Raw genomic sequence first — 23612 nt, 5'->3', positions numbered from 1 at the left:
TTAAGGCGTTCTGCAGAGCCATGACCCAACGTGTTGGATAATAACAATACATTATTAAAAATATAAATAATGAAAAGCAGCAAAATCAGAAATGGTAGATGTAAATATAATAATCATAGAATGGTTTAAGGGCTTCTCCCCCTTAGCCTGCTGCTTTACGTGATTAGTTAGGGTAGTTTGAAACAAAGGACCAAATGTGCTTTAATCTTGCTGATGTATCAGACAGGGACCTGTGGGACCCTTGGGTGGGCGTGTGGGCAGGGACCCCTTTCTCTGCTGCTGGGTGGTTGAGTACAGTTTTGCCTTGCAAAGAGGGGCTCTGCTCAGGGAGCACATTAACAACCTCAAAGGATGCCCTGTGAATGTCAGTAATGCGTTTCTCTTCCTTTTGTGAATCCTGGCAATCTATTAATTGTGCTGCCCAAGAGCAGTGTCGGGGGAACAAAGCAATCAGTGCCACCATCTGCTTGTGAGCAGGCTGGCCGTGCTGTAGGTGGGAGGGCTGCCTGTTACGCTCCTGTCTGTTGCTGACCCCTGGCTTGTGTCTGCGTGTCCTGGAAATAAGTGGTCGGAGCGTCAGACTGATGGAGAAAGAGAGGGTTGGGTGGAGGTGGAAAGGTAGCTGGGTCACAGTCTGGGTCTTCTGGGAATGAGCCAAGGACCAGAGATTTCTGATGGAGGTAAGACACGATGATGCTGAGAGAGCTTGTATTAAACTAAATGTGTTTTTAAAATGAAGCATCTCATGTCTCCAGTGTTAGACTTGTCACTGCTTTCAGGAAAAATACAGCTGTTTTAACAGCAACTGCTGAGCTCCAGCCTGGCAGCAGGCAGGGGAATGCTGTGACTTTGCTTATGCACTCGTATCCCATCAGCATCTGGTATGAGCTTCTGACCATTACATGCAAGCTTAGTTTAGTTAATCTGATGTAATAAATACATCAGAAGTGACCCACGATAGCCAGCTGCACAAGTGTCGAGGAGCAGGTCTGTTCCCTCTCATAATGGATGTGCAGCATCCTTGGAAGATCAGACTGGGTTCCTGCTATCACTGGTCTCTTGTAAAACAGTTGGCCTGTATAGTTTCTCTCTGTATTTGTTCATAATATTTGGTTCTAAATGACTGAAGGGCAAATTGTCCATTTGATTCAGAACATGGTTCATTTAGCAGTGGAAGGGGGAGTAAATGCATATTCTCTTTGTGAAGTGCATCCTGAGAGGCTGTGCAGCTGTTTAGTGGTGTTTTCCTGCTTGACGCTTGTCTCACGTTAGAATGTGAATGCTTGGTTTCTGCCATGGCAGCATCCCCAGTACCTCGTGCAGCAACGACCCTCTTCCTGCATAGGTCATGGGCTTGTAAGCCTGTGCTTGTGTAAGAAAAAATAAGATCAAGCCCTGGAGGGTAAGTTGTTGTGTTTAATGCTTTGAAAATGTCTGCTGATGAAGCCATGATGTGTACATATGACTTACACCAAGCAGTAGGTACCAAGCACAAAGCCTCTATGTGGGATCAGGAAAGCAGTGGAGCAGATTGCACAGGGAGGCCATGCTGTCTCTATCCTGATATTGAGTTGTTAGGACCAGAGTGTGTGAAGCCATGAGTAACATGGTCTGACCTCAGGGCTGGCCTGGTCTTGGGGCACAGGTTGGTCGTGGCCTCCAGGTGTCCTTTACTGCCTGTATTTTCCTGTGATACTATTAGGTTGTGAGCAGCTTTGCAGAAGGGAAGAAACAAATCTCCCTGCCACCGCCTGCTATATGAATTGGTTAGTCAGCTGAACTGCTCTTCAGCTGGATTCCTTGCAGAAAAGCCACACCATTGGAAAAGGCAGTGACCGGTGATCATGTACACACTGAGGCCAAGGACTGAACAGGCCAGACTAGTCTGCTTTCCTTCTGCTGCAGTGGAATAATGCTGATGTGTATTAAGGGCACTGAGTGTGCTGCACCACCAGCACAGTGGAATAGACCCGTTAATTGCTTGAGCTCCTGCCTTGCATCTTTTTCAAGCCCTAGATTAATGCAAGCAAAGCAAAGAGTGTTGAGTGGTTGACATTTAATGAAATGATGTTTATTGTCTGGAGGAGTGCTTTATGATCATCTAATATGGTGACAGATGTGCTAAAAAAAGCCATGAATAGTCTGCGTAGATAAAAACATTGTTAGATCGTACTACTCCAAAGGCGAGACTTGTTTGTCTTACCTGTCTGTAAATCACGCAGCACTTTCAGTTCCGTGTAGGCAGCAGTGTTTCGTAGTAAAAACCCCAGATCCTCATTTTCATAAAGAGCATCCCTGTATTTTAGTTTTTATTTTTTACTGTCTGGAACAAAACATAAAAGAGTGGATCCACTTTGAATAATTGAGGAATAAGTGTAAAGGAACACCCATCTGTGATACCTGTGTGATTCTCTCATGGGGAAGCAATGTTGAATGTGGGATTAATTCTCTTGATGTGGGGAAATCAATATTGTCCTTTGTGGGATCAAATGCAGTGACGGTGATCTGCTCTGCTTATGTTCACATCCAGTTTTGTTTGTCTTTTTATTTCCTGCAGCAAAGAAAACTTGTGCCGAGTCGGATTTTGCTTGTGACAACGGCCACTGCATCCCAGACAGGTGGAAGTGTGACGGTGAAGAAGAATGTTCTGATGGGTCAGATGAATCAGAAGCAGCGTGCAGTGAGTAGCACAGACAAGTGGTGTTTCTCAGACATGTCGTCTTGTCAAAGCATGAAGCGTTAAGAAATGGAAGGTGTTATTCTTAACACTCACAGGATGATGTTTAAACTTAAGCTTTTGTTGTAAGAGAAGTTAAACGCACAAAAGATTCAGGTCATTTGAATCAGATGGCTTCCAAATGTTCCAGAATACCAATTTTCCAGACAGTGATGCTGATAGAACTATACGAGGTGTATTTCTGTCTGTAATGCAACTGGAAACGTTTCTAGCACTTGCATTTTGTATAGTTTCAGGGCTTGTGATCAGCAGTGCTGCACTAAGATTCCTATCAGTCTCCTCACGAAAGTGAATGCTTTTAAAAAGCAGGAGTCCAAGGGGAATCAGAAGCTGTTATTTAGTCCCACACCCACAGGGTGCCCCATTGCTCCCTGGAGTATAGGCTTACAAGTCTGTGGGGCTGCACCAGCAATTGTGTAAGGTCTGAATCAAGCACTATGAAATCTGTGCACCTGGGGTCAGGCCTTAGGAAACTGCAACGTGCAGCATTTTGCATGGGGTCGCATCTTAGGATTCATCGCTGCAAACAGCACTTCTGTCACTACAGCTGAGCTTTGCGATTCCTAGGACATCCTCAGTGTTATTATTTCTTATTTTAATCTTTGCCTTGGAGAACAAGTGAGGAAGAAGGTAATAGACAGAAGGTGAGCAGTGTGAAGTAACTAAAGCTGAGGTGTTTAGTGCAGACAGCACCTTTGAAAAATGTATTGATTCAGTCAGTAAAAAAACATGCTTGATTTCCACACAGTGCGCATAATCTTTTTGCTCTTTGAGGACCTCTGTCCGTGCTGCTGAGTTGAAGGAAATCCCAGGAACACTGTAATGAAAGCACTAGCTTGCTTACATCTGCAGATTTGTTCTTGAGCAGACCAAGAAACTTATACAAGCCATTCTATTGAATTTCCAGTCATGTACTTCACAAATATATTCCCATGAGTCAGAAACAGTGCTGGAGGAAGTGTTTTATTGGCACGTAGAGGGCTTCACAAATAACTGTGCTTTTATTTTTAATCCTAGTACCTGTTCTACCTTCTCCCTCCCTAATTAAGAAAGATAAATAAGCTTATCTTTTGCATAAGATGAATGGAATGTTTTTTGCAGCCATATACAGACTACACAAAAAATGACTTCAGTGAGTACATTAGCATATTTATGTACTATAAGCATTGGTCTTTCACCCTGCATCCGCCTTAGTCAAAAGCTATCTTATTAATGCTCCTTCCGCTACCTGATTGTGTGGAGGGGGGCTGCATAACTAAGCAGCTCCATTCCCTGGTGTTGCTCTCTGTAAATCTCTTGGCAGAGGCCATAGCATGGTCTTAGTTCCCTGGTGATTTTTCTTGATCATCTTCCATTCCTCCCATTTTTCCCCACTTACGTTATTTCTCTGGGGAAATCATCTTTAAAACTTAAGTCTTGTAAAGGACGCTTGACCCGAGCCTTTGATTGGTACAATGTGGGGCTGCCATCCTGAGAGGAAAGTCATTTGTTCAGTTTAGTGTGATTTTCTGCTTGAAACCTACTAAGAAACCGAAGTCTACATTTCTGCAGTGGTTCTTCTGTTCAGATAGTATCAGGAAAATAATGGCCCTTGAAACGTCTCCCTACTGCTAATGGGAGCGGGCCAGTGTCACCTTGATGCAGGCAGAAATCTGTTCCAGTTGTGTAGTGTGCTGTGACAGGTCAATCAGGAATTCACTGTGGCAGTGACAGCGCCCGTGTGGACTAATTCTTGATTTGGCCTTTTTTCTTATTTTTAGTACAAGAGTTTTGAAAACAGGTCAGAGACTGTGGCATGTAATTATGGCCTATAACTGCAGCGTTTCTATTCACAGAAGATAACGTCCGTGTCTGTCAGTCAGTCAGGGTCTCTTAGCTTCCAGAGGGAATTTGCACGAGTGAGTGCTTTTCTCTGTTGAAACCAGATGCTTCTGATGCTTTAGTCTTCTCTGTTATAGGTAAAGTGTCCTCTTAGGACTTTGTTGTTGCATATTTTTAACGTCTGGATCAGGGTGGTCCTGAGTCACAATCCCAGCTTCCAACAACAGAAGATAAAGGTGACTTTTATCATAGCAGGGCCTCCAGCACACATTGAACTGCTCTGATTCATGCCTTCATACCATGTAGCTGGCTGCACTGTTGGAGTGCCTTGTTAAGGCTAGTTTTAATTCCATTCTTGTCAGTGTATAACTGTCTCAGCACAATATGTTTAACTTTTGTTACAAGTTTGTGTGGTAGATACAAGATCTTCATATCTCAGAGTTTACAGGATGCTCAGTACAAGTTTATGCCTGACTTGTGGCTGGCTCTCCAGTCAAGTTGATGTTTCTTTCTGTACCAGTTCAAAGCTTGCCTTCTAATCTTAAAAATATCTGCAAGTAGAATTTTGGAACTTTACTTCTTTTATGGGATTATTCAGATCCGAGGTTCACACTTAATCAGATGAAGATCAAGTAGTTTTAATCTTAGGGCTGTTGATAGCTATAGGCTTTAATTTGCATGGTAAGGCCATTCTTCCCAGATGTTTTGTATCCTTGTCAAAGTATGTGTCATCTCAAAGGCTGATCCGATCTGCTCTTAAGGAACCAGAATCAGCCCGATAATGCATAAGCACTGTCCTGGCTGTGGGATTAATTCACATATGCTTGTAGCTCTTCCTGTCCCTGTCTCTAATGCTGAGCTAAAGATAAAAGGTTGTTGTGAACAAACAAACAAACCTACTTGGTTCGTTACTGCTTCCCAGATCCCTGAAGTTGCTCATCTTTGTTCCTGGCATTATCCTCTTTCAGGATGTTACCCTTCCCCAGGTTTTCAGGGCAGTGCAACCTGTCTTGTGTCCATAGATAAGATGGCAATCACAACTTGCCTGACTTTGCTCAGCCTGTGGTGTCCAGGGTTTTTTCCTGCTATCCACATAAAGTGCATTTTCTTCAAGCTATGAAATGTGGTGGGAAGCAGTGGCTGTAAGTGGCTGTGGAGTTCCCAACTGTTAGAATCTGTAGGGCTTCTCACTGTTGCATCTGGCATGAGCACGGATAAGATGGTTGTTCAGGCTTCTGGTTTGGAAATGAGTTATTATGAAGAAGAAGCTGCTTGTATTTCTTCTTTTCTTTGAGCTAAATCCTTGATCTAAAGATACTCTTACACCCTTAGGTTTGTCCAAGAGAATTATTCATGTAGCAGGCAAATAACATCACTAAACCTCAGTGTTCTGCCATCTGTCAGTTCTTCAGTGCTATTATTTGGCAGCTGAGTTTATTGGGTCTCATTTATTCTATATTAAAGTTTCCAAAATAAGTGTATCCCTCCTCTGTAAGCTGATCTATTCGGGCAGATATTGAGGGCTGGGTCTGTTCTCTCTGTGAAGTAATCATCAGATGTAATGATGGGGAAGGGGATTGTTTTATTTTGGCTTAGTTTGTTTTTGTGTGGAAGTAGAATGAGCCCCTAAATCAGGGGAAGCAAAGCCATGCAAACTCAAAAATTAATGCTATCCACAGAGGGCAGGAGGGACAGAATGCATGATTTAAAGAAGTTGGGTTGAATGAGGCTGGGGGGGGAGTAGGAATTTAATGTTGAAGGGAAGAAAGTTATTTTTAGATGCTTAATAAATGAGAAGAAATGGGATGCTGGGTGAGATGGAACAAAGAAATGCCATTTATCTGTGCTGCACTGCAATGCTGATGGAGAAGGGGAAGTGTTAGTGCTCCAACATGTCATGCTCCAGCCTCATCTTCCTTGGCAAAGCCTTTTTAGGTTCAGTAGGTCTGTGTTCAGCTGCAAGGAGATCTGGTAGGGCCCCACAAACCATCCAGCTGAGGAGCCCCAGACCGCTTTTCAATTGCTCTCACTAATAACAGCCCACTCAGTGCCTGTCTTGGGGTGGTGGCATGTGCTGCACAGGCTTTGCTTAAATGTGAGATATTCCTTGCTATTTCACCGCCCAGTTTCTAGAAGCTGAGGAAGGGGAATGGTAGCCATTCCTCCTCTGTCAAAATGGATGTCAGCCACACGGTGCTGTTCCAACACAGGTACAGAATCATGTGGCCTTTTTACAGGCAAGAACTTTTAAATTTTCTTCTGGATTTGGTTATTTAATGAAAAATAAAAATCTCTGGAGAAAAATAAAAACAAATGCTAGCAAACAGTAGCAGCAATGATGGGAACATAAATTAAAGGCATAGAGCAAGTAAAGATCTGAGCTGGCAAACTCTTGCCTAGGGACATGGTATATATAATGAGATCAAGGAACGCAGGCAGCAGAAACTCACCATTTCTTATTTCTTTATCAGATGTGTGACATCCTCCTAGTTAAGAGCAGAACTTATTATATGAAATGGTGCAGGAGGATGTTATGAGAGAGAAAAAGGGAGGCCTGAATTCATGCTGCATGTAATAAGGAATGGTTTAATAGGGCAGGTTTAATAAGCAGCAGTCCTGGAAATAGATTTATTTTTTTAAATGGAAATGGAATGTAAAATGAAATCTGTGAATGCTGGTTTGAAATACAGTTTCAGTTCATGCAGTCCTTATTTCGAAGTACGTGTCATTTGGGGAGATGTATCCAAACCTGACAGTTTTATTTTTAATGGGTATTTTCCACAATCCCGGGCACTTTATGTGCTGCTGCTGTGTATACTGATCTCCTGTAATACTGGTGAGTGTTTAATTGTCCTTGTTTGCTATTAAGTTGCACAAAAGCATTAATTCTGCAATTGTTGGTATTGCTGACAGTATTGCTCACCCCCAAATGCACAGCCCTCTCCTAGCTTCCCATTTACCCCAAAGGAAATTATTTCCATATTATTCATCTTTGATCTACGTCTCGTGCACGTCTGACTGAGTTTGGTTACATTACTGTGCTTTTCTGGAAAGCGACTTAATAGACTGTTCCTGCCCTTGGAGAATTCATTTATCTTGAAGAAGGGTGGACTGTCTCGCTCAGGCCATCGTGTACACTGGGCCACTGAAAATGGGAGGAGGAGGGGAATAAAAAGAAAAAGCCACCACAAACAAACTAGGTCAAATCATCCAGGCACAGCCAGATGCCACGTTTTAGTACCCGGGGCAGAAACAGAAAGGATTTTTATTTTCCCCAACATCAAGAGCAGATCTTCTTGTTTATATTGTGCTGTGATGGTGGGGAATTGTATGTGCAGTGGAATAAAGACTGTTCTGTTGGATGAATTTGTTATGGGTTCATTCAAGGAATTAAGTGAGGTAAGGTTAGTGTCAGGTGAACGAGTGTTCATTTTTACAGCACTCCCATTGCACTAACTGTCTCTTGCCAGCACAAAATCCTGCAGCTTCTGTGGTCTGGCTACTGGGCTGCCACAGTTGTGGTGGGCCCTTGGGAGCATTGCAGCAGCTGAGGTTTCTACTGCATCCATGAACAAATATAGCATAAGGTACAGAAGGTGGGGATGCTTCTGGAGCTGCGGGACCCTCCTGGTGACGGGACAAGAAGAGACAGTCTGGTTTTGCAGAAGCTCAGACTGAGTTTGTGGGACTAATGGCAAAAACCTTGATTTGTCAGTGAGCAAATCTATGGAGATTAACAGAATAAAACAATATCGCACCATGATCATCTTTCTGTGAAGTCACAGAGTAATTTAAGACAGAAGGGACCTGTGGGGGTCATCTAGTCCAGGCCACTGCTGCAAACAGGTCCCTGTCCTTGCACTTGGCCACCCTGGATGTCACCTGAATTTCCTCTGTTGCAGCGTGCATCACCATGCACGTCTGAGAACAGCCTGTCTCTGTTTTCTCCACTCCCTTCCCATTTCAGAGTTGAAGGCAGCAATAAAATCTTCCTTTCTCCTCTTCTGATGGCTGAACATAGTTCTCGCAGCCTCTCCTTGTGTGTAGTCTATTGTTGTTTTGCCAGGAAATTGGAAATAGCACAATTCTGTCAAAGGAATCACCCTTTTTCGTCAGTCACAAGCCTCTGTCAAAGCCTTATCACATCCTAAATATAATATAAAAAATATTCTATATCTTTTGTATGCTGCTTCCAGGTCTGTTTATGAAGTGTTTTGGACTCTTAAAAATTCTGCTCGATGAACACATGAGCAATACTCTGGAGATGGATGAGAATTGTCAGGGCTGGCTAGAAGACCAGTAGTTCCCTACAGATCCTATCTTCTGGTCTAGTAAAGATTTCTAAAAGTCTATTTTTATCCAAAGTACATGTAACTCTTATATGTAACTCTTGAAATGTTCATAAACATTTCTACTTTAGTCATCTTATCTCAGACAGTGTATACTTCCTTCGCAAGTGGCTCTGGTTCCTTTATCACTGTAGCTCATCAGAATGAGTCCAAGTGGGTCCTTGTTGAACAACCCTAAATTGACCTCACATCCCAAAGGACACAAAATGGTAGGTACTAACACAAGAAATCTTTGACAAGATGAGAAACCTAATCTAGCTTTTCTCGCATCCTGTTCCTTTTATTGAAGCATGAAATTATCCTTTTACATCAAAGCAAATTCAGCAAACTCAAAGCCTAGCTGTTTATCCTTAGTAGCAGGATAACTTTATCTCTGGCTGTTGGGCAGTGCATTACATCTCCTTTTTGATGATTTCCATGGCTTTGGGGTTCTTAGCATTTTACTTACCTAGAGGTGTATGTTAATTTAGGGTATGCAATGATTGTGCTTCAGTTCTATCAGTGCTCAAAACTTTGAAGTAATACCCTCCTAAAGAAAACCTATTTTTCCTTCTAGGGAAGGTGGATAGAGCTTGAGCTTCAGAAGTGACCTTTTCAGAGGTTCTAGACCAATAGGAAAACCAATAGAAGTTATCTGTTGGATCTTTTCTCGTGTTTTTATGTTCTTTTATTAAGCAATGTAATCTTGTAAGAAAGTCACTTTCTCATGTAGCTTTGCAAGATTTGGCATTTGCAGTGTTTGTATGCCTCAGGTCATACAATTAATGAATGGCTTGGGTTGGAAGGGACCTCAAGGATCATCAGGCTCCAACCCCCTGCCACATGCAGGGCCACCAACCTTCATATCTAATACTAGACCAGGCTGCCCAGGATCCCATCCAACCTGGCCTTGAACTCCTCCAGGGATGCTCCAGGTCAGCTCTGAGCTTTCATGAGTTGACTGTTGCAAATATTTAAATGTTGGCATTCAAATATTTTTCCTATTAGTCTGACATGTTCATGCAGTTCATAAACAGGAACAGTCATAAAAGGGCTTGTTGCTGCCTTTTATGGCTGCTGTTAATCTTGCAGTTACTTCAGTGAGAGAGAAAGTGAAGGTTGAGCATATGAAGGCCTTGTGTGTACAGTTATTTGGAAGCCCATCAGTATTGAGCTAGTAAAAACTGAAGAGGCTTTCAAAAATCCTCAAGCATCTTTTCACAGCCTATTAATTTTCTTTCTCTCCTTTCCCTTCCTGCTTGTGTTCTGAAATTCACATTTCCTGATTTTTAAAACAGTTGTTGGCTAAAATAATTTCTGGAGATCAAAAGCAAGTCATGACTTGAAAAATGAAATATGTTGGCAACCAAATGAAGCAGCATTGCGCTGTAGTTGTGCAGAAAGCAAACCTGCTGCCCTTTCTTGAATGGGTGAATTATGGTGTCAGGAGTGAAAGTGAAATGGCATTGACCAACAATTTCCACATTTAAATTCTCGATGTTTCAGTATCATAATGTGTTTCTCGTAGGTTGAAGCTGTGATTCATAATTGCACCTTTTATTTAATAGATATATTTTTCCTGTCTTTCTCTCTTTGTACAGTTGTGGGATCATGTTTTCATTCAGGACAAGCTCCCACTGAACTCGTTGGCAGTTTTAATGAGGGTCTCGTGATACTCCATCCTGCTTCCTTGAGGATTAGGATCATGATTAAGACTGGTTTAATGTGCAACCTCTGCATGCTTTGGTAGATAATTCATGTAACATAAACCTTGCCCTGGAGATTTTTAGTTCTCTGAAATGCTTTCAGTCGTGCTGTGCCCAGGGTGAGCCACCGTTGCTGGCAGCACTGTCTGCAGTGTGAGGCTCACACACATCATTGCTCTGCATGTTTTTGTGGTGCAGCAGATGTCCACAGCTGCCATGAGCCTCAACCAGCTCTTTGCCTTAGCAATGGCTTCTGGCCTGTAGTAAGGACACTGTGCAGTAAGGCTGTGAAATCTGTTTTGTGACTGAGGTGGTAAATAGTCATTTTTGACATGAACATAACCATGCTTCTCCCTCTCCTTGTGAGGCAGGAAGCGTGTCTACATGTTGGTCAGCCAGCAGTTTTTTTCCTAGTTGTACTAAAGTCAAATTATACATATATTTAGAAGTGCACATGCACAAATTAATTGGATCGTTTCAGCAGGTATGTCATCTGTGTATAGAATGTGAATAAGAAATAGCAATTAATCATACTAAATTCTGCTAGAATTTACGTTTTTTATTTCAATTCCTGCTTCTAGACATGTTGTGAGAGTCAGACTTGGAGCTGAGCGATGTGAACCAGCAGGGCTGTGTGTAATGAAGGGAAGGTAGGGATGGCAGGGGAGCACCTTTTGTTCTCAGCCACAGGTCTACACGCCGCTGTTTTTTGTGCAACAGCCTGAGCAAATTCAATTAAAATACCATCTAAGCTGTCCGTTCCGTCGTCTGAAAAAGAAAACAGGTGAGGGTTTCTTTGTGTGTATGTAAAAGATGAAATGTTCCCTTCTGAGAGATGTAATAATAGCAGCAAAGCCTTTTCAGAATGTCTTTCTGTTTGCACATATAAATGTATTTTAGAGTGAGGATATTTAAAAATGATTAAGTATATGGTTGTCTACTGAATGCTTTTTCTGCTCTGAGTTCTTTGTGCTTTGTTGGCCCCTTTGAGAAAGAATTTATATGTCGATACCTTCACCAGCTCATAGGAGCTGACACCTTAATATGGAAAAGCTGCATCTTCATTTGACATGAGCTTGGATCCCAGTCTTGGTGAAGGAGATGGCAGTGCAGATGTTAGTGCTGCAGAATGGCTTCCTTTCAGCTGCCGTGCATGCTGCAGATAGCATCACATGGAGCGTGACTGAAAATGCCTTCACAGTGTGAATTTTTACCAAGTCCTGGAAGATATTTTTATACTCTGTGCTCTAACAGAACAGTAAGGCCATGTAGTAACAGCAGACACAAGATGCAGTGGAGATGTTGCAGCATACCTGGGAAAGCTTTTCGTTTGGGAGTAGATAAGGTGCAGATTTTCTGGTAGCAGGAAAACAATGTTTTGCAATGGATTGTTGCATTTTGCTGGAGACTTGTATGATTTTTCATTCTATAATTTTTATCACTCATCTTGGCAGGTTTCGTTATGTTTGCTCATCTGGGGACCTTTTGTGGCTGTAGGTTCCCTATCGATAAGAAGCACTTTTGCAGCCATAATCTCTTTTACGATGGATATGGTCTCAGTGCTGCTTGGCTCCTTTATCCTTTGTATAATTTAGTCCCCCTAGTGTTCTGTGGGGCTTTTCCTTCCCTGTTTTGATTAGAATTGGAGTAATCTCTGTCAACCAGAGAAGGAAAATGAGCTTGGGCAGAGGCATAATGAAAGAGCAGCTGCTGATGCAGGAGCTCAGAGAGCCCTGCGGGTTTGTGCTGGACTCTCAGCCACAGCTGAGAGACTTCTGAGGAGCCTGTGTTCTCATCACTGTTTGTAACCAGCGGGCTGTCAATGGAGCCCAGCACACAGTCTGAGAGCATTCCTTCCTCCTCACGCTCCAGGTATAAAATTCTTTCAGGATTAGCCTGAGAGAGAAAGAGAAGGATCCAATGTACCCATGTGCACTTGCACATCAGTTCCCCAGTTCCATTATCTGGAGTAGAGCTGCTGCCTCCACTGCACCAGAACCTCTGCAGTACTGGTTCAAACATGGCCAACCTGGGCTGGCATCAACTGCAGAGCACCAACACTGCTGAGAAAGTGGAAATCTGGGGAGGGGTTGGTGACTGTTGAGTAGCCTGATGTGTTCAAGACCAGGTTGGACGGGGCCCTGGGCAACCTGATCTAGTAAATGTGTATGTTTGGTGGCCCTGCCAGGCAGGGGGGTTGGAACTACATGATCCTTGAGGTCCCTTCCAACCCGGGTCATTCTGTGATTCTGTGAGGTAACTGGGGCTTCCTCCTGATGTCTGACTTCTTTTACCCTCTGTTTAATGATGTTGCAGCTTTTCAGAGCAGGAACTGAAAAGAAGCTCTATCAGATACCTGTGAATGCAATTACTGGTGTTTCACTTTTACCAGTATTTCATCACTGGCTTACCTGGGAACTGCATACTAATCAGACAAGTTGCTTCAGCTGGAGATAATTAGTAGGAACTCAAGATTAAATACCATAGGTAACATTTTTTAATCTTCTGGATTTATCAGAGTGCACCAAGATTTCATATAGGTTATGTAAAAATACCAACCTTATAGTCATAGGTTTAATTAAATTAATTTGTGAGGAAGGATTAAAGTGAGCTCTGGAAGAAGCAATTCAAATCTTTCAGCTGGTCAGATGGAGCATTTTCTTTTCTCACAAAGGAGAAACACATCCAAGTTTCTAGTAGGGCTTTTTATTATTTTAATCAATGACTTTTTCCCAGCTAACACAATATGGTCATTTGTAAGAAAGAGCTTTAGGACATCACAATAGAAGAAACTGTGTTGGTTGGGATTTTTGCTGTATGTTGGTTATTTTGGGGTGGGTTTTATTGTTCATAATTAAAGTTCCATTTTGTTTCTATAATTATCGACCTGCTTATCTGATAGGAAACTCACCGAAACAATTCCTGATCCATTATTTGCAAGCTAGACAGCGAACTAAACTGCCTTAAAGGGATTAAAGAAATACTGTCAACTTTAAAGTCACATTTTAAATTCTTTTTGCATTTAACTTATCTACTCTGAGTCCCTTCTGAATTGGAATTCTGTCTGATAACCACCCAAGCACTTCACAAACAGTGATTATTTCAGCACCAAGATGCATGTGAGGTGCTTTAGAAAGCAAATCAAACATGGGTCCATTAACAGTGCTCGGCATTTTCCTTGTAATTAAGTAATTGCATTTTAGCTGAGTTACTGAAGCTGGTGGGGCTCTGCCCAGACCCACACAGCTGCTTTCTAGCAGAGCTTACCATGTGGTGGAGTTACGCGTGTGTTTTAGAGTGAATTTATGCTGACCAATGCCATGCTTTAATATCATGTGTATGTGCATCAGTATTTTAGTGAGGGCAGTGAGATGCACAGCCTTTGACAAGGGTTGAGCTTAAGCAACTTCTTCAAACCCATCAGTGTGAGAGTAGGAAAGAAAAAAAACGTTTGGAATCTGTGCAGCCTTCAGTCACAGCTGATCCTTTCCATATGTGCTCTCAGATTTGGCATCTAATCCATGTTGTAGATGGACTTTGTTGTCCTGAAACTTAAAGGTCACCACCGCTACTTCCAGTTGCTGTTGGTCTAAGAGTGTGGGTATTTGGGTTGTCTGCATGTCTGAGTCCTGGTTGCAGTCCTTTGGCCAGTGCCTTTGAACGGTTCCTTGTTACTTTACATGAGCTGGTAATTTAGTTTGTGGCATTTTCAGAAGAAATGTTGGAGCAATACTATGTCAGCATTATGAGCAAAATTGTGATTGTTCTTTCTGCTTCCTTTCATTATGCTGATGTAAACAATAAGCCTTTTGAAATGCATAATTATTCTTACAGAGAATACTTGCCATGAAAAGTGGAATAAAACAACAGATCTAGGCTGCACTGCTGGCTTCATGTTACTGGTGGTCTGAGCTCTGTGCTCAGTTCTGAGTCCTGATGTGCAGGATTTCATTTGATCTCGTAGTGACCACTGTTTTGTTCATGCATACCAACCTGTGTGCTCATGCCTGAGTTCTGCATGACCATTTTCTTCCACTGGTTAGTGAGCAAGGAGTTTCCAAGTAGGACTTTGTTTTCTTTGTGAGATGGGAGCCTGTTATATTTTCATTGCGTGGTGTAAGACATTTGTCATTGCTTTTAAAGTCTGGCTTCAGGAGACAGCATTTACACAGCATTTAGTAACGTAAATCAAATAATTATTCTCTTTACCAATATTATAAGAAATTATGAGGCGCTGTTTGTGGTGATTCCTAAGTAATAGGGAGATGACCGCTATGAAAATGTTTCAAAGGGAAATAGCTTGGAGCTGTAGAGTTGTGTTTAGAAAAGGTCAATTTAAATTAAATTAAAAAATAATAATAATAAAAAAAATCCTAGTTATACATATGAAATGGAATAGAGATCTCTGAAACAGTGTGCAATAATTGAAATGTTAAAAAACTGAATTAACATGCCTGTGAATTTCACATTTGTGAGATAAGTTCTTTCTTTTTCGTAGCCTAGGAACAATTCTGTACATTTCTTCCCCTTCGCTTGGATGTTTTCATTTATCTTCCATGTTCCTGGCTTGGAAGAAGTATTTTCTTCCAAAAAGTGTAGAACAGCTTCCAGTGGAAGCTGTTGTGTAACATATGTCCCAGAAGGAGTGAATACATCCCTATCTGCTCATCAAATATTTTGAGAACTGGGGCTGGTGTTTCAGGCTTTCAAGACACATTTTCTCTCCTGCTGAGCCAAAGAAAAGATGTGATAATTCAACCCCGCACATTTGCAGACTTTCTCCATACTGTACATACTTACCCACTTTTCCACAGGTCCTCAGATGTCAAAATGGACTGGATGAAAACACCAGAGAGGTCCAAGAGAGGGAGAAAAAGGGAGAATGGTAGCATGCAGCTTTTGTGTAACCATGTGATGTATGCTTTATGGATATCATGGATGACGTATGCCAACACACATAAAGAAAAGACTCACAAATCTGTTTCTTTAAAATCTGGAGCTCCTGCATGGCGCATAGTTTTTATGTGCCATTGGGTAAAACCATGTTATGACATGGACCTAGACAGTAATGATGAGGCTGGGCAAAGCAGGTCAGGTTGTTTTGTTGATTGAATGTCACCAAGAGTGCATTAGATCCTCATTTTGAGTATTCCCACAAAACTTAGTTGCAATTTTTCTGTATACTTTGGTTCATCGAGTATAGGTAGTATTTCAAAGGAGTGCTGAATCTGGATGCTGGAGTGATGTATAGGCTCTTTTTTTGTGTGATCTCCATCATTGATGTAACTGATGTCAGAAGGCTTCTGTAGGGATATTGGTGTTATTTCAAACAGTAGCAAATGGGTGTTTGATTTTGTTGAGCTCACATGGCTACTTTTGAGGTGTTCTTTTTCCCCATCAGAATGAAGAACTCTTTAGGTTTTCGGACATTTCCAACAATTCCAGTTGCATTTGGGGTGCATTTAAGGGATTGTTTCCTGTACATTTGAAGGATGTACTGATTCAGCTCAGCCTGGGATCATCAGAAGCTCATGTTGCTCCAGGCTTAGGCTGTAATTGTGATACAGATGAGAATATCTGCCAGGCTGTCCCTTTCCTCTTGTAAAAGCCGATTAGCAGACTGGCATCTGTTTTCTTTGGGGATGTGGCACAGATGCCCATACTGAGAAGGAGCTGACTCACTGCGGTGCAGCTGACCTTTCTGCAAGGCATAGGATGATTAATGGCGAGTGCTTGCCAGTCATCCCATGCCCCTGGTGTTACCAGACGGGGATGAGAGCTTCTTGTTTCTCTGGTTGTTAGTGTGGTGCCGAGCAGGTGCTTCGGGTCTTCCAGCAGAGCTCTTGGACTGTTAGATCCTCTCCCCTTGAGATCCATTTGTCTTCACTCCTGCAGGTGGAAAAACCTCCATAAAGACAAGTGTATGTCATTGTTAGAGAAGGTTTTGGAAAGGTTAGGCACGGCGAGTGCAGCAAGCTGCTAAAACTTCTGACATCAGACTGCCTCAAGTCGTAGGTGACTGGAAAGGAAATTATACCTGACCTGCATAGGAAATGAGGTGTACCGCCAACTTAAAAGTCATAAAGATTGCTTGGTTTAGACCAGATGCACCCTGCATACAGATGGCAAAGCCTTGTCGCAGAGATTCATTCAATCACTTTTAAATATTATAAGTTAGAAAGACAGTCTTCCTGTTGAAAAAGCTAAAAGGCCACATTCCATTAAGACCCAATGCATTACACTGCATGTCTGTGAACTTCTGCCCCTTTGCTCGGTGGGTCACGTTCATGCAAATAAAGATAATTCGGTGTCACTGGGTTACCAAGTAGCTCAGGTGTGATAGCACATGTTAAACTGAACTTTAACACATGTTAAATTAAACAGGTGACTGAGAGATGGTAAAAGACAAAGGTAGCTGCTGTAAAGCAGAATGGTTATTGAACATTAGGGATGTGAGCAGTCTTACAAGGGTCACGTAATTGCAGAGCTGGAAAATGTCTTGGTAGGAGGTATCTGATTTTGTTTTTTTGAAGAGAGATTTGAGAGATGTCTTTATTGATACACACCTGTCTGCTCAGAGGAGGGGTTTCATCACACAGTTGTTTCCTTAGGCGAGCAAGAAACAGCATGGTTTGATCCTGTGTACAGAAGCTGAAACTAGATAAGAGAGATAGAGATAAGGACTAGGACTAGAGATAAGATACAGCTCTTAACAACAGTAATAAATAAACAAGTGGACACACTTGTCCAGGAATCTTTAGCAACTGAAGTCTGTAAATCAGAGTTATACCTGTCTTAAAGAAATGCTGTCTCTGAAATGTTGATGTAGAAATGGCATGTTTTTGCTGTGCCAGAATTTGACTGGTTTTAATGGTCTCAGAGCTTTCAGATGTGGGAATTTGTCTCAGCTGGTGCAGAATTTGGTGAAGCTGCGTGGCTTCACATGAAAACATTTGGCTCAGATGCTGCAGGCTGAGCTCTGCCACCGGCAGTCAGTCTGTCTGGGAATTACTCATGCAATCCAGATCACTGCAAAGGAATTTTCAGGGCAAAAAATAGCCTCATTCGTTTAAGGGAAAATAGCTCATAGGTGAGGGAGAGCTGCTCTCCTTTTTATTTTCCCCAGTCTCAACATTCATTGACGTGCAGAGGCAGTCAAAAAGTGCTGTGACGGGGCCTGCAGTCAGCCAGAGCTCATACAGGACACTGCCGTGATGTTTCTTTGTAGATAGCATTTGTAAGTGTCCAAAACAACTGCACGAGATAACAATTAGCTTTAATTACCTGATGTTTGGTGTCAGTTTCTCCCTCCCTGCTGCAGCACTGCTGCTTGCAGAGCACTCATTCCCTGTTAGCCCAGTACCACACTCTGGATATTACAGGCAAGCAGGGCTGGTGCTGACCATCGTAGGTATCCATAAAGCCTTTTTCTGTTCTGTGAGCCCTGGAGGTAATGTCTTTACTCAGCAAAACCAAGAAAAACTCCAGGAGAGAGTTTAGTTTTGGCTGGTCCTATGCAGAGCAGTTAGACTCAGTAATCCTTATGGGTCCCTTCAAGCTCAGGATATTCAGTGTCACATGGATGAAAGACATAACTGGTGAGATTGCACAGTGCATTATCTCGCTGCCTGCTAAGCAGATTGATGGCTGAGTTCTCATGGACTTAATTATTCTTCATCAAGCAGGAGTTATCTAATACATAATGATACTTCTGTGCATCTCTGATCTGCGTGAAATATCCTCTGAGATAAAGGCACGGTGCTGCAGATAGGAGGGCATTTCCTGCCACTGCTGGGCTTTGCAGCTGGGCCCAGCTTTGAAGCAGGTGCCCTGCCTTCAGGATTGGGCCTGCTGCAAAGCTAGCAAACACAGTTAGAGTGGATCCATGTCTGAACAAACTGGCTCGTTTCCTTCTGATCAGAATTCTTAGTGAAAGGTGCAGCTCGGATTCTTTAAATCTTATTATTATAGGCTATATTTAGAAATGGGAAGAATATATTATTAATTATAAAGATGCTGTAATGCTGTGAGGATGTTTAATCCATGCCCTTGATGAATGAAAGACTTACTGTACTGAAGGAAGGTTATGCAATTAACAGCGTATTCATTAGGAGTTCATCAGATACCGAACTATCCTTATCTTTAGGATAATACCAGAATATCAGATAACTTCTTTGTTATTGCTTGAGTGATAAGAATAGGAGGCAAGAACTTCCTCAGTAAGGTGAACATAATACAGTTTGCATATATATTGTATTACATACATGATTACATCTCAGTTTACAGGTCCGGTGCTCTCTGGCTGTGCTGGTATCAGTCAATGGGATGCGCTGCGAGGAAATGGACACAGGGAAAGTACGATTTGTTCAACTGTGTGCTGCAGTCTGGAGTATTTTGTCACTGAATCTTTAGTGGGGAAGGTCGATGCTGATAAAGCTGCAATGTATTTAAACTTAAAGCCTACAAGTAAAGAAAGAAGCATTACTTTATTGCTGCAGATTGACAGAATACAGTTTCTGCTTGTGTTTCTATAGAGAAGAGTCCTTTCCACAGTCCTGGCTAATTCAGGTCATGAGGGATAGGCTTCATAAATCAGTGCTTCAGAGTTGGGTCTGTTCTGCCCATGGGACGCCTGGATGATGGGGATTAGGCTGTGCTGCTTACGCACAGAGCTGACACCGCCAGGCTGGTACCTGAATAGATGACAGAAGGCTTCTAATAAGTCACATGTCGTCAGGGGAAGGCTAAGGCAGTTGTTCCCAGCTGCACACCTCTGCTCCTCAAGGCCATTGTGGGCCCAGAGAGCTGCATTCAGCAGCGCAGTGCATCAATTTGTCAGCTGTGGGGCTGTGTGAGAAAGTCTGAAAGTTGTTCAGGAATCTATTTGCTCACAAGGCCTTGGAATCACTGAACCAGGCAGGTTTGCCTCTGAAAAATGGCATTTCTCAAGGTTAATTAGCCAACCTCCATTCTTGGCTAGCTTGTGCTGCCTTAACCTCCTGACTGCCATTTCTTCCTTGACGCTCTTCTTTCTTCCCAAAGCGTGTCTGTTTGAACTTCACTGATTCCCAGCTATGCTGCTACCAGTCTCTGTGCTGGGTTAGCTGTTACCTTTGAGTATTTTATTCTCCTAAGAGCTTCCTGAATCAGAGCTGCCTTGACAGCATCACGCATCACTAATTATGGGGGAACACAGTGGACTGTGATAAATTTTAAAGGCTCCCTGTAGCCAGACTCGGTTTTGCATCGTAGGTATCCCTGGATAGATTAGAAAACAAATCGCAAATGTGCCAGGATAGCTGTGAGCTTTGGTAAGGAAACCCTTCGTGACCCATGCAGATAACTGAAGTCCCAGGGCATGAAACTTGATGGATTTGTTACTATAAAGCCTGATGTCGCCTGTCTTTTTATCTCACTATAGAAAGATCCCATCTCTTTGGGCTGTGCTCAGTTTTTAATAACCAGTTAAAAGTATTTGGTGCTACCCCTTTCTTCATCAGTGTTGTTTGTAGTGTGTTTGAAACGTGTCTTTCTCCTAAAAGCTGCCTTGCTTTTATTTTCATGGTCAGGAATTAGAATTTGTCGTGGGATTTTGATTATTTCAGTCTGATCAGGTGATAATCACAAAGGTGATAGTCTGCACCACAGCAAGGTACGTGCTATCTGTTCTAGGCATCTAAACCTTTTGTCCATTTAGCCTACTCTATCCCTCCTTCCTTTAGGTAGGGAAGGAATTGTGTGATCATTTCATTGCTGGCATTACAAGCACATGAGAACAAGCTTAGTAAGGTCTGTACTATGCAGTGCGGTGTATTTAATCTCCATAAATTCTTTTCCATTCATCCAGGAACTTCTGAACATAAATCACCATCATATAAATCTTACCTTACGGCGTAACTTTTTATCAGGTTTATCAACTGCTATGGCTATTAAAGATTCCTTGAGATTCCAATTCCAGGAATTGGGAACTCTGAGTCCTGAATTTCCTAAAGCAATCTCTGTGCATTGGATCCCTTCCTATCTAAACAGTACTTGTTTAACAGTTGTGCTTGTCTGGGATGGAAACACGTAGGGCAAATATGAACTTACATTCTGATCATGGTATGTCTGTGAGGTAGGACTACCAGCTATGACAAAAGATCTAAGGTTGGTAATTGAGGAGAGAGATCCTTGCAATAAACCAAACCTTCCTTTAACAAAGAACAACTAAACCACTGTTGGGGGTAATGAGGAGTTAGGAGTTTTAAGGTCTATACTAAGTGCAGCAGTAGAGGTTTTGAGGAACAATTAAATGGCATGTCCAAATGAATTAAAGCCTTTTAGTATAGTAGTTTCTCTGTTTTTTTTTCTGGCTTTTTTTCCTGAAGAACCTGGGATAAATGCAGGGGGCAGCCTGGAGAGGATGGGAAGCTATTTCAGAGCAGGCTGAGAAACTGTCCAGACCTGTAAGATGATGCGTTTCCACAAAGGGGGGGTTCTTTTCAGCCTGTTGATGAAAAATCTTGTGGGTTTCCCACCAGTAGAAGCCACTTAATTACATTTTGTGTATGCTCTTAGAATACCTGTTTGGTGAGAACCTGACAAACGGTCTTCTGAAAGTAAATCAATTCTGTTTTCTTGGGCTTTCTTGAATATACATGATGTCCGGAGCCTGAAAAGCACAGCAGTGGCACAAGAGGAAGCAAACAGTGGGGCGCCAGTTAGGCTCTGTAGTTCTGTGAAAGACTTTGTAGCCTCATGTAAAGAAAAAGAAGAATGTGCCATTGGCGGTAGTGAGTAAATGGAACCTTCTTGTCTTCTTTGCTCTTGTCTCCTTATAAATAAACCATTGTTGTCCATCCTTGGCATTTGCGGTTCATTGTGATAAATTGGTGTTGATGTGTCTGACATTTCAACCGAGTTGTTTAATGGTGCCTTTCTGAAAAGGCAGGCCTTGCTATAGCTCAAGTTGGTCCAGACTATATCCAGGGTGTGAGCGCTCACTCTTATGTATGGTGCCTAACCCTTTTCTTTCTGGGAGGGTGAAGAGGAAAGGAGAAAGTAAATATTTTGGTCACGTAAGCCCAGTAGGTCTGGAGTTGGTGTAAGCAGCACGCAGAAACAGAAATGTGAGTCTGGTTTACAGCTGCTAAAAGCCCATTTCATAGTATAAACACTAACGTTGAGTGCACTTGCACTGCTACAGTGTCTCTGGTTGAAAATAACAACCTTGCTGAAATAATGCAAAAGTTTTCATCAGAGTTGTGCTTTGAGTTTTATGCAGAACCCTGTTACCTGCTAATGCTTACAGACCGTTGGCTTCCATGCAGTGATGCTTAGCTGCAGAAACCATTGAAATACAGGGATCTGATGAATTGTGAGCAAAAACAGCTTCTCTTACTGCGTCCCTGGAAGTTCAAGCTTTGATTTACATTTTTAAAGTACCTGTAATTACTCTGTCAGTGAGATGAGTAACACAGAGATTGTTTTCCATAAACAGGAGACCTCTGCCCATACTTTTCCAAACCTTTCAGCTTGCCAAAACTATTGGTATATTGGTTGCCCACAGCTTCTAGAATCTGCTTTTGAAGGACTCCAGGGTGCTGAGAAGATAGAGAAATCCTGTGGTTAAATGGTGCTGCTTTTAAGTGGGAGGTTGGTGCTTTGAGGCTGCAAGAGAGCTCTCTAATGCCTTCTTGTGCAGGAGGAAAGAAAGTGTAAAGTTCATCCTCTCTTGCTCAGTACTTGGAAAGCGGACAGACTTTGCATTAATTTCTTTACCAGGGTAGCACGCTGTGAACGATATATTTAGTTCTAATCCAGAATTTAAGATTTCATTTGGAATTTAAGTTCCTTCCTTTTCAGCAGGCTTGCAGCCATATAAATAGCATTATAATTATTAAGACCTATGATACATTTTCAAACAGTTCTCCCATGTTTTGAACAGAAGAGTTGATCTGTTTAATAAGCAAATCCTGCCAAACTGGATGAGGATTGATGAGATCATTTGATTTGCGTGCTGCTGTACGGTTGCGTTCCTAAGGCAGGGTGGCTGGGTCAGGCACACATTGAGGGACAGGCTGTTTTTGCATGTGAAAATACTGCGATCTCTCTTAGGGAACATGTAAGCAGACAGACCTCAAAACTGTGGACTTCACTTCTCGTTACAGGCGTCAGGATTGAGCCGTGCAAAATGAAAGTAACTTTAAAAGCGCAAGCAGTGTTAGCAATGTCTAGAAATATGTTAAACTTGTATTTTGTCTTTGTTTTATTCTTCTAGCCAAACAAGTATGCCCAGCTGAAAAAATGAGCTGTGGAGACTCAAGCAACAAATGTATCCCGTCGTCCTGGAGATGTGATGGGCAGAAGGACTGTGAAAGCGGTATTGATGAGGCTGGTTGTGCTCCTGGTGAGTTAGAGAAATACTTTAATACACACGCAACGTTTCCCTGTAGGACTATAAAAGCTTTGGAGTGACTATTACAAATTGCATGTAAAGGGATGACTTTTCTGCCAGCAAAATCCATTCAGTCTACCTTTGCGATACTAAATAGTGGATCTTAGAAAAAGATATGGATGAGGGATTCTGCAGTTGGAGATGTCTGGAGAATATAAAGGGAACTCTATGGAGAGCTAAGTGATCTTCTGTGGTGTAATAGAATATAGTTAGTTAATTGGTCACAATTATGAGGCCTCAATACCCAGGCAGTGTGGTATGGATTTAAAAAGCAAACCTTTTTCTCCTGCAGCTTAGCAGCTTAGTGCCACCTTCTTCCTCCTGTAGAGCACAGCCCTGTAGGCTATATTAGCTTCTGCTGGGATATAATAGATAGGTCTGGACTTTTCTTTGTAAATGGCCTGTTGATTTTAGTGGACAGAGAGAGAATGATACACAATTTACTGTAACAGTTTTAAATTCAGTCCCTCAATGGCCCTTGCCTTTCATTAGGCCTTTTTCTCCTGAATGAAAGAGCTCTTTAACAGTGCATTCCCTCTGTGAAAACTCCTACGCTGTGTAATCAAGTCATTTCTCAAACTGTC

At 42.2% G+C, this 23612-nt stretch overlaps 1 protein-coding gene and 1 long non-coding RNA gene across 4 annotated transcripts in view; one reads left to right on the top strand and one right to left on the bottom strand.

Annotated features, from left to right (window-relative positions):
* Positions 1-23612, top strand: part of LRP8 (LDL receptor related protein 8) — a 132933-nt gene that overhangs the window by 78548 nt on the left and 30773 nt on the right. For all 3 annotated transcript variants that reach the window (XM_015870590.3, XM_015870589.3, XM_085511725.1), the window contains 2 exons: positions 2558-2680; positions 22852-22980. In XM_015870590.3, the coding sequence (XP_015726076.1) occupies positions 2558-2680; positions 22852-22980 (252 nt within the window). The remainder of the gene's footprint in view (positions 1-2557; positions 2681-22851; positions 22981-23612) is intronic.
* Positions 16260-17240, bottom strand: LOC146759067 (uncharacterized). The gene is made up of 2 exons (XR_014932851.1): positions 17159-17240; positions 16260-16481 (listed from the first exon to the last, which is right to left on the bottom strand). It is a non-coding gene; the product is annotated as an uncharacterized LOC146759067 (long non-coding RNA).

The sequence above is a fragment of the Coturnix japonica genome, chromosome 11, assembly GCF_054131305.1.
Source record: "Coturnix japonica strain WE chromosome 11, WE-NBRP24, whole genome shotgun sequence".
Lineage (NCBI taxonomy): Eukaryota > Metazoa > Chordata > Aves > Galliformes > Phasianidae > Coturnix > Coturnix japonica.
This window is presented reverse-complemented; position numbering and strand designations above follow the sequence as displayed.